This window comes from Brachycentrus maculatus, unplaced genomic scaffold, assembly GCF_059751285.1.
Source record: "Brachycentrus maculatus isolate JH-2025_06_01 unplaced genomic scaffold, ASM5975128v1 h1tg000513l, whole genome shotgun sequence".
NCBI lineage: Eukaryota > Metazoa > Arthropoda > Insecta > Trichoptera > Brachycentridae > Brachycentrus > Brachycentrus maculatus.
This window is the reverse complement of record NW_028281259.1, coordinates 867,037-879,532: the sequence shown is the minus strand read 5'-3', so window position 1 is coordinate 879,532 and position 12,496 is coordinate 867,037. Positions and strand designations below refer to the sequence as shown.

Sequence of the window (12,496 nt, the reverse complement as noted above, 5' to 3'; positions counted from 1 at the left end):
AGGTGGAAAAACATTTTTTAATTGCACTTATATATTATACATATGTGTATACTAACATATATTTATGTACATATGTACGTACTATTTCCGGGTCCAAGTTACATAGGTATTTCCACTTATTGGAAATTTTAAATAGCATATTATGTGGTATACACACACATATATAAATATATATATATATATATATATATATATATATATATATATATATATATATATATATATATATATATATATATATATATATATATATATATATATATATATATATATATATATATATATATATATATATATATATATATATATATATATATATAAATACATATATACATATATATATATATATATATATATATATATATATATATATATATATATATATATACATACATATATATATACATTTGAACCCTTACCCGCACCCCAATGGTGCATAGGGCACTGCGTCATATAAACGCAGTGTTATCTTGATCGTTTACACACGAAGGAAAGGTGATCAGCCCTCCGCTTCAGGTACCAGTCCAGGGTTACATATATTGAATAAATATGACAGTGAAACAATCACTTATATTTATTTTACCCCCCTTGGGAATCGAACCCGGGACCTCCAGAACGGCAGCCGAGCGTGCTGACCATTACACAACGGAGGCGGACAATTAAAAAAATTAGACTAATTAAAAAAAATTATAATGACTTTGTGAATAGGTCAGGATCAGGTTCTACAACTTTTTTGCATAACGATCAAAGTTTTTTTAGATCAGAAGAGATATGTTTTAGGTTTTTTTTATAACATTTTGAGTGTCTCCAAATACATGTTCTCAAATCTGGATTAAATTATACTTGTTCACAAATCTGTGTAAATTACACACAGATCTGCACTCGATGGTGCAAAGGGCATTGCATATTATTGATGCAATTTACTTTGATCATTAAATACATGAAATCAAGTATGTTATCGTTGTATGGAGAACATACTCCAAGACAGTTGTAACTTGATCTTGGTTAAAGCCGCGCGCGCGGCATACAAAGAGGCGTAGCTCGGCAGTACGTTTGTCGACATTAAAAACCTCATTTCTGATGGTAATAAGAGACTGACAGCATATTGACAGATGAGTGACATAACAGGAAGCGTTTAATGACAATTTTACGATGTTTTTAAACAAAATCGCTAATCATTTCTGTGAATTTTTACCCATAAAAATGTAATTATAATTCACGTCGGTATTTCCGTGCAGTGACGCACATCGTTACAGGCAAATTTGAACCTCAACGACCTCTTGAGGTAGGAATATTTTTCCTTGAACCGCTCATGGGTTATTTCGACAAACAAAACGTAACGACTCTCAAAAAGACATACTAGTAATTATTGTGTACTTGAAATTTTTCATGTACCACAATTATATGTCATTTCAGAGGTTTAAAAAATGTATTGAAAATTATTTTAAATAAAGAAAATGATAAAACAAATTTATGAGGCGAGTGTAATTTGAAAAAAAGGAGCAGATTTTTAAAAATCAATATAAAATCAAGGATGAAAGGATGAAAGTTGACTGAATGCAGTCGAAATGCGATCTCTCAGAAGAATGTGCGACAAAACGATGTATGATAGATGTTCGAATAGTGAAATAAGGAAGGAATGCAAAGCTGAGACAAGCATCATCGATAAAATTAAGGAAGGTGTGTTGAGATGGTTTGGACATGTAGAACATGTAGAATGAGTGAGGAAAGAACGGTAAAACAAATTTACGAGGCGAATGTAATTGGAAAAAGGAGCAGAGCAAAAATATGCCAGATACTTGAAAACGGTCAGGTTAGGAGTCGTAACAATCGGCGTGTATGTATGAGGAGATGCATGAACGTGGAAGAGGCGAAGAATGTTTGCAAAGATAGAGTGGTGTGGCGTTCTATTTTCTCTGCCTACGCCTGCGGGAAGCGGCGTGATGGTTAGTTTAGTTACTTAAGAAAATGATGTATGATAGATGTTCGAATGGTGATGTATGGAAAGAATGCAAGGCTGAGATAAGCATTATCGGTAAAATCGCTGAAGGAGTTGGTTTGGACATGTGAATCGAACGAGTGAAGAAAGAACAGTGAATATGGTGCATAGGGCACTGCATCATATGTAAGTAGTATTGTCATGAACGTAAATTACATTCACCTCCTAAGTTCTTACATAAGGTCACAAGTTCTAGGTGATATCAAATAAATATAAGAGACAAAAGCTAAAGTTTTTTTACATAAACTTTTTTTTATTTAACCTTTTTTTGCTCAATGTTCGGTATATATTTGAAAAAGACCAGGCATTCCTGGTCCAAACCATCTTAACACACCTTCCTTAGTTTGCGGGATAGTGATCATCTCAGCCTTGGACCCTTTCCTTATATCACCATTGGAACGTCTACCATACATGGTCTTGCCGCACTGAGAGATCGCATCCCGACTGCATCCAGTCTACTCTCATCCTTCCCAAACCATCCCAACCCGCCTTCCTTAGTTTGCTGGATAGTGCTCATCTCAGCCTTGCACCCTTTCTTTATATCACCATTGGAACATCTACCATACATGGTCTTGCCGCACTGGGAGATGGCATCCCGACTGCATCCAGTCTACTCTCATCCTTCCCAAACCATCCCAACCCGCCTTCCTTAGTTTGCTGGATAGTGCTCATCTCAGCCTTGCACCCTTTCTTTATATCACCATTGGAACATCTACCATACATGGTCTTGCCGCACTGGGAGATGGCATCCCGACTGCATCCAGTCTACTCTCATCCTTCCCAAACCATCCCAACCCGCCTTCCTTAGTTTGCTGGATAGTGCTCATCTCAGCCTTGCACCCTTTCCTTATATCACCATTGGAACATCTACCATACATGGCCTTGCCGCACTGAGAGATGGCATTCTGACAGCATTCAGTCTACATCCGTCCTTTTTTTTGCCAACTCCATGCTTCTCTTTCATTATATATAAATATACCAATATTGGTTTATTATATCTGTCAATCATTATCGTATTTGTCCGCTTAAAAATGTAATTATATATCTCATTGAAGACGTAATTGACCAAAACAACCTTTATTTTAATACCAAGGTCTACTCCAAGGATTGTTCAGTTCGTTATATTAAAGGCATTTCCCATTCATGTTTGGGTATTTTGAGTGCGTCGTATAGGAAAAGTAAAAGGAGTCTATTGAAAATCATAAGAAAAGAAAGCTAGAGTTATAAACAAAGCTGCTTTATGATATTCACAGATAAATTATAGACACTGAAGAAAAGAAAATCTAGGTACTTAGATAGATGGGACAGAAATACGAAGTTATAAATATTATATTATTTTTTGACATCTCATCAAAGATGAAATTGAATATGGAAGTCTGGGCATTTACGGAGCTGACGACCGTCATAGGCTGGTTTAAGTGATCACTTTACATACGTGTAACATTCACCAATTCTACCCATTATTGACAACCACACTACTAAAATTCTTGGATGTTCTGTATATATGAACCAATTTAGAAACCTTGTTCCTGAATCACTAGAACTTCATTAGAGACATCTATTGGTGAGATGTAAAGAAGCTTTTTGCTAATTAGAAACTCTTATATTAGTATGTGAGGTCCGAATCCTGGATTATAATCACACACATGAGAAACGCCATAAATACCATTTTCATTTTTATTATTTAAGCTTATAATTTGTTATAAATATTATACTACAAGTCAAGTCAACGATCAATATAACACTGTGTTAATATGATCCAAGTGCCCTATGCACCATCGGGTGAGGATAATGGCTTGAAGAAAAAGAAGACATCTCTTCAGTGCTTCTTTATAGGGTCGAAAGCCAACTATGGACTCACCCAAGCTACCTCAAAGAAGATTAAAGCATTTTGAATGTAGTGATATGGAAGAATGGTCAAATATCATGGTTTCAGAGAGTTATAAATGAAGATGCTTCAAAACGCACACAGAATAGTTATGGACACTCTGAAGAAAGGAAAATCTAGTTACTTTAGATTAGTTAGAGGGGAAAGAAATAGGTAGTATATAAAACAGCAACAGTGACATTACACATCCCTGTTTAACATGTTATAAACTGTTTATTTATTTTATTTTCAGATCGTGTTATGACTCCTGAACGATATACTTGCTGGTTAGGTTAGGTTGGGTTAGGTTAAAACAGCAACAGTGACATTACACATCCCTGTTTAACATTTTATCAACTTCCTATTTCTATTTTTTTCAGGTCGTGTTATGACTTCGGCACGATATACTTGCTGGTTCGGCCGAAGAAAGGGAAGGAGCCAAAACAAAGGCTGGAAGAAGTCTTTAGTTTTCCTGTAAGTCAATATTTTATTTATTTTTTTAATTATATTTCAAAAGTAAGATGAATATTGTCCCCGACGTATACCCAGTTGATGAGATCACTAAGATACCTTAAATTTTCTGCCTCCTTCTGTTATATACGCTAAAGAGTAGTAAGGTAGAGGAATGGTACAGGAAATGCGAGTGCTTAGATGACTGCTGGAATGTCCCTTGGAGATGAAATAAAGACTTCACGCATTTGCGGAAGTCTGTAACCTGTGCGTGTAGTCTGCTCCTGTTTGTAACAGGCATCAATAGTAATGACGAGGAAGAAGAGGGATTTAGGGATTTTATTTTTTACAACATTTTGGTGTGTCCAAATACTTGTTCACAAAATATGGATTACATCCGATTACAGGAGTTATTTTCATGTTATTTTTTGACATCTCATCAAAGATGAAGAAGAATATGGAGGTAAGGGCATTTACGGGGCTGAAATAAATTATCCGGTCAAATTATAAGCTTAGAATGATAAAAATGAAAATGACATTTTCCCGCGTTTCTCATATCGCTTACTCCTTTCAAGAACGTCATAAATCAAAAATTGTCAATTTTCAGTTGGGCATGTTTTCGGAATGCCCAGAAAATGTATTATATCCCAGCAAAAGAGGCATATTTAAAACTTAATATTTACCCGCTACAGGGCAGATAATGTTGTTTTTGCATTTTGATGAAAAGGTAATGTTTAATTTTTTTTTTTAAATATAATAAATATTTTTCAAATGGAGAAAAAACCTTTAGGTTTTACCTAAAAATATCTGTTGCATAGTAAAAAGTTCAGTAAATGGCTTCATATTTATTTTTAATACATTGTATTATATTTTTTTAATACAATGCATTAAACTTTAAAAACGTTCTCCCGAAAAATCAAGTTTTTTTTTATTTATGACGTTTTTGAAAGGAGTGAGCGATATGTGTGATTATAATCCAGGATTTGGAACTATATACACATATATATATATATATATATATATATATATATATATATATATATATATATATATATATATATATATATATATATATATATATATATATATATATATATATATATATATATATATATATATATATATATATATATATATATATATATATATATATATATATATATATATATATATATATATATATATATATATATATATATATATATATATATATATATATATATGTGTGTGTGTGTAAACATAATAATAATATTAATGTTTTTTGGCAGTAAACACACGATATACATTATTTTTTGACATCCCATCAAAGATGAAGAAGAATATTGAAGTCTGGGCATTTACGGAGCTGACGATCGTCATAGGCTAGTTTAAGTGATCACTTAACACACTCTTACTATTACTATACTCTTCATCTTTGATGAGATGTCAAAAATAATACGTAAATAACTCATATAATTGAAGATAATCCAGATTTTCTGAACAAGTATTTGGACACACAATGTTGTAAAAAAACTCTTATAGTAGTATGTGAGGTCCATTGGAGATAATCCAGATTTGTGAACAAGTATTTGGACACATTCTAAATCTTGTAAACACGATATAAACTTCATCATTTTGCATCTATAATTGCAGCACACTTTACACAAATTTCTCAATTCACATGTGTAAAAATGTCATATAAACGAAAACCTTGAGCCGAGAATTCACCAGTTTTCCCTTTTGTTCGAATATTTCTTTCGTCACTCTAAATATAAGCCGTCCTTAATCACCCCGACTCTCTAAAATTCAAGAAATATTTATCCATGCAGTGTCGACATCGCGACACAGACATCCTTTATGACAGTCGACGTTTGGCAACAATTCGACGCTGAGTCGAATATGTCGGATACTGGTTGTGAAATATTAAAATATTCAACCTGTCGATTGGGTTTTATTATTTTATTGTTTGGCATCAACTTTGTGGATAAGCAAATGCACAGAGAGAATTCGCTCACTCCTTTCGAGAACGTCCTAAATCAAAAATCGTCAATTTTCAGTTGTGCATATTTTAGGAATGCCCAGAAAATTTACTATATCCCAGCAAAAGAGACATACTTATAACACAATATTTACCCGCTACAGGACAGAAAATGTTCTTTTGCATTTTGAAGAAAAGGTATTGTTTGATTATTTTTTTTTAAATATATATACTAAATAATAAAACCCTTATCCGCACCCCAATGATGCATAGGGCACTGTGTCATATAAACGCAGTGTTATCTTGATCGTTTTTACATATGAAGGAAAGGTGATCAAGCCTCCGCTTCAGATACCAGTCCATGGTAATATTGAATAAATATTACAGTGAAAAAATCACTTACATTTATTTTACCCCCCTTGGCAATCGAAGCCGGGACCTCCAGAACGGTAGCCGAGCGTGCTGACCATTACACTACGGAGGCGGACAAAAAATAATATGAAAAATAACTCGTTTAATTGGAGATAATCCAGATTTGTGAACAAGTATTTGGACACACTCAATATGTTGTCAACATGAAACCATTTAATCGCACGAAAATGTAGGAATTTTACAAGCTAGTATTCCTGATAGCTTAAAATCATATACTTATATTGGAAATGTAACGTTTTGGTAAGGACCTCTGTATACATTCTTTGTACTGGGAATTTTTCGAAAAGGGTTTGTGTTGAAAATATTGTTTTTTGTTTTAATGTAACTAACTAACTAACTAACTAACCATCACGCCGCTTCCCCGCAGGGGTAGGCAGAGAGAATCGAACGCCACACTACTCTGTCTTTGCAAACATTCTTTGCCTCTTCTACATTCATGCATCTCCTCATACATACCCGACGATTATTACGACTCCTGACCCGGTCGCTTTCAAGTATTTGACATACCTGATTGTGCCAAGTTTTCCTCGGTCGTCCTCTGTTTCTTTTTCCAACTACATTCGCCTCCAACTACAACCGTTCTTTCTTCACTCATACGCTCCACATGTCCAAACCATCTCAACACACCATTCTTAATTTTATCGATAATGCTTGTCTCAGCCTTACATTCATTCCTTATTTCATCATTCGAACATCTATCAAACATCGTTTTACCACACATTCGTCTGAGGGATCGCATTTCGACTGCATTCAGTCTGCTTTCATCCTTCTTTTGCCAACTCCATGCTTCGCTTCCATACATAAGGGTTGGAACCAGAACTCCATTGCGTACTGCCAGTTTAGCTTCCGCTGATAGATTTTTATTTGCTTAAACTGATTTTAGTACAGCATTCACTCTGTTCCCAGCATTCACTCTCCTTTCTATGTCTTTATCAATCTTTCCAACCCTAGAAAACATACTACCCAAATATATGAAATCATCTACCTGTTCCAAAATCTCCCCATTTACCAATATTTCACACTCAGATCTACATTCATCTCTTTCAAAAACCATGATTTTGGATTTGTTTTAATGTTACTTTAATAAATTCACAATAAAATGTTTAATGACGTAGATATATTTGGGAAAAGCACTAATTCCATAAAAAAAGAACTAAGCAGGAAATTAGGTGAATGATTGGTCGTTGGCGTTTGTTCAACAAGCCAACTGTTTATAATCCCTGTTGGATGTTGGATGATTCATGTAGACATGGAATAGGTACTATACATACACACACACACACACCAGTGGCGATACTTCCCTAGAAGCCTAAAAGCCCGGCCTGCCTTAAAACTCCAAATAAAAATGACTAAATCTAGACCAAATGATTAAAAATACATAATTTATGTGTGACTGTTTTTAAATTATCGTGATAATATGATTATTAAACACTATGCATGCCACTATATGGTGATGGTACTTATTGGTAATGGTTGATATCTGAGGATGATATTTTATTATAGTGAACATTTTCTTTGTTTAAAGGTGATGGCTATACCTTACAAAAGTTACATGTATACACATTTTTACAATGATTAGCATACATTGTTTATATTTACAATACTTTCAGGGTGCTTACTATACGGGAATGATATAAGGTGAAGAAATTATAGGTACATCATGTGTTCACGAATGTGAAAAATAATAGGCTTGCCTTACTGGTAAACCCTAGGCACGCCACTGACACACACACACACACACACACACACACACACACACACTCACCCCAACCAACATAACTTTCATAAGAATAGTATTATCAGTGGATTTTTTTAATTGGCTGTAGATTTATTGATTGCTGTTGTAAGTTGTTTTATAGTGGCTGTAAAAATCCCACTACAAAACAATATAAAACAACAAAAAGATATATATAAATAATTTTAAAATACCCAAATGCAACATAAAACAGTACCAAAAAAATTATTAAAATTAAAAGAGGTAATGAGGGGATCCCGAGGGGTGGGGACGAAGTGTCGGCCTCTGTCCGTACATCCTCCTCCCCCCTCATTAATTGAATAGAGCAATATTTATTTCTTCAGAAATATTTTGAAGATTTTCCTCTATGTGCAGCTGACAGAGAGTCCCTCAGGACTCTATAACTGCTGCGGGTGGATGGTGGGCTCAGATTCCAAAAAAAAAAAAAAAAAAAGTACCAAAAAAATAGCGTATACGGGAATAAAAAAGTCAACAGCTTCCCTTTAGAAATTAAAAATATAATAATATACTTATAAAAAACACACACATACTTTTAAAAAATAAACTTAACAAACACTAAAAACATATCGTAGTCGTACAGGAGAAAGTGACCAACTACCAAAACGTAAAATGTTCAGGAGGGCCATTCAAGTCACTTTTGCTTGGCAACAAAATAAACATCAATGCAGTTAGTCATTTTTACCAAGTCAATATATTATACTTCCAAGTTTAAAATCCTTTGGGATTTTTTCAGGGCAATATTAAGCTAGTAAGATATCAAATAGTCAACGATCACGTTTTTGTAAAACAATGCACTTGGTCACTTTCTCCTGTATGACTACGATATACAGACAATACAATATATTGTATATTGTTTTCTAGTGGCTGTAAAAATCCCAAATAAATAAATAAAATAAAATTATCGTCACTGTACCGAAATAAAGCTCTAAGTGGGTTAATTCCAATTTCGTGATAAAATCTGTTTCTGTTTCTTTTAATCTCTTTGTTCAATAGACTATCTACTGCTGGTTGCGTTTCTAGTTCCTATGTACTTACTTCAAGCGACAAATACCAAGCGAGGAAAATCCAACAATGAAGTGTGTTGAATTTGCAAATATCGTCCGGTTTTTAAAACCGAGTCTAAATTTGATAAATGTATATATATATATATATATATATATATATATATATATATATATATATATATATATATATATATATATATATATATATATATATATATATATATATATATATATATATATATATATATATATATATATATATATATATATATATATATATATATATATATATATATATATATATATATATATATATATATATATATATATATATATATATATATATATTTTCACTCTATTCACAGCATTCTTTGTAATCGATGATTTAATAAACATATTGCTCACTCCTTTCAAGAACGTCATAAATCAAAATTCGTCAATTTACAGTTGTGTATGTTTTCGAAATGCCCAGAAATTGTACTATATCCCAGCAAAAGAGGCACATTTTGAACTTAATATTTACCCGCTACAGGGCAGAAAGTGTTGTTTTTGCATTTTGAAGAAAAAATATTGTTTTATTATATTTTTAAATATACCAAATATTTTTCAAATGGAGAAAAAACATTCTGGTTTTACCTTAAAAAATCTGTTACACAGTAAAATGTTCAATAAGTAGCTTGATATTAATTTAAAATTCATTTGAATATATTTTTTAATTTTAAAAACGATCTCCTGAAAAATCATGTTTTTTTTAAATAATGACGTTGTTGAAAGGAGTTAGCAATATGTATTTAGCTCTTTGTCTGATGAGTTTGGCTACCACTGGCCCAGCCACAATTGACAAACGAGCTTCTGGAACGGGTTTGTTACGATTCGGACCAATAAGCAGTTAGTTCTATGAAGAGTTGCATTACACCGAGGAAAGTGAACTCAGGCAGGTATTACGAAATACCCCACTAAGACCCGGAGTGCATTGCCCAAGTATACTTTATTCATACCTTCAAGACTTGGTCCGACCTCATTTAGAACAGAATGAACATTCTAGGCATCGAAGAAAACGCGGATGGAAATGTGGGCAAACAACATATTTATACATCGCTCACTCCTTTCAACGACGTCATATTTCAAAAGACGTGATTTTTCAGGAGATCGTTTTTAAAGTTTAAAAATACAACACAATGTATTAAAAATAAATATCAAGTCACTTATTGAACTTTTTACTGTGCAACAGATATTTTTAGGTAAAACATTAATGTTTTTTCTCCATTTGAAAAATATTTAGTATACTTAAAAAAATAATTAATCAATGCCTTTTCTTCAAAATTCAAAAACAACATTTTCTGCCCTGTAGCGGGTAAATATTAAGTTAAAAATATGCCGCTTTTTCTGGGATATAGTACATTTTCTGGGCATTCTGAAAACATGCACAACTGAAAATTGGCGATTTTTCGATAAATGACGTTGTTGAAAGGAGTGGGCGATATATATATTCGCATTTCAGCAGTTTCTAGTTGCCTAGAATAGGTGCTATACATCGTCTAGCATTGGCGATATCGTCACACAGATAATATTTAAAAATTCTAATAAAACCAACTAATTTTTAATTATTCATTTCAAAACATTAATCGAAATATGGAAGCCTATAAAGTTCATATGGTATAAAAAATGTATAAAATGAACATATTACATTCTTTACATCTCACCAATAGATGTCTCTAGAGAAGTTCTAGTGATTCAAGAACAAGGTTTCTAAATTGGTTCATGTATATAGAACTTCCAAGAATTTGAAGTATATAGAACTTCCAAGAATTTGTAACATTCACCAATTCTACCCATTATTGACAACCACACTACTCAAATTCTTGGAAGTTCTATATACATGAACCAATTTAGAAACCTTGTTCTTGAATCACTAGAACTTCTCTAGAGACATCTAACTAACTAACTAACTAGTTAGTTAGTTAGTTAGTTAGTTAGATGTCTCTAGAGAAGTTCTAGTGATTCAAGAACAAGGTTTCTAAATTGGTTCATGTATATAGAACTTCCAAGAATTTGAGTAGTGTGGTTGTCAATAATGGGTAGAATTGGTGAATGTTACACGTGTGTAAAGTGATCACTTGAACCAGCCTATGACGGTCGTCAGCCCCGTAAATGCCCAGACTTCAATATTCTTCTTCATCTTTGATGAGATGTCAAAAAATAATATAAAATGTATACGCAAAAAATATAACAGAAGTAAAAAAAACACAAAAAAAAAAATTGTACTTGATATTGAATCGATTTGCTGCAGTGCCCTTTGCACCATTAGGTGAGAATGTACGTATGAAAAATAATGTTCGTCTTTAAATAAAATATAGGCTGAGGACATTTATTTATATTTTTCATTGAGAAAATTAAATTATCCAATAAAATTCAGGACATAAAATTATACATAAAACTCCTACATAAAATATATAATATAAATTATAAATGGGTGCGAATAACATAATCTGTTACCCAATAAATACGTACAATAACTAATAAAAATTCTACATTTGGTGTTTTTTTGTAGCCAAATTCTTTCTTCAAATCCACTTAAAATGTCATATGTCGCTCACTCCTTTCAAGAACGTCATAAATAAAAAATCGTCAATTTTCAGTTGAGCATGTTTTCTTAATGCCCAAAAAATGTACTATATCCCAGCAAAAGAGGCATATTTTTAACTTAATATTTACCCGCTACAGGGCAGCAAGTGTTTTTTTTACATTTTGAAGAAAATGTATTGTTTAATCATTTTTTTAAATATACTTAATATTTTTCAAATGGAGAAAAAACCTTCATGTTTTACCTAAAAAGATCTGTTGCACAGTAAAAAATTCAATGAGTGGCTTGATATTTATTTTTAATAAATTGTATTGTATTTTTAAACTTTAAAAACTTTCTCCTGAAAAACCAAGTATTTTGATTTATGACGTTCTTGAAAGGAGTAAGCGATGTGTCGCCTACTTTCAAAATCCGCCAGATCTTATTTTATAAGATTTTAAAATAAAC

The 12,496-nt window shown here is 32.5% G+C and overlaps 1 protein-coding gene across 2 annotated transcripts in view; it reads left to right on the top strand.

Annotated features, from left to right (window-relative positions):
• Positions 1-12,496, top strand: part of LOC148301845 (fatty acyl-CoA reductase 1-like) — a 52,072-nt gene that overhangs the window by 15,241 nt on the left and 24,335 nt on the right. For both annotated transcript variants that reach the window (XM_088272615.1, XM_088272616.1), the window contains exon 3: positions 4,247-4,340. In XM_088272615.1, coding sequence (XP_088128741.1) covers positions 4,247-4,340 — 94 coding nt within the window. The remainder of the gene's footprint in view (positions 1-4,246; positions 4,341-12,496) is intronic.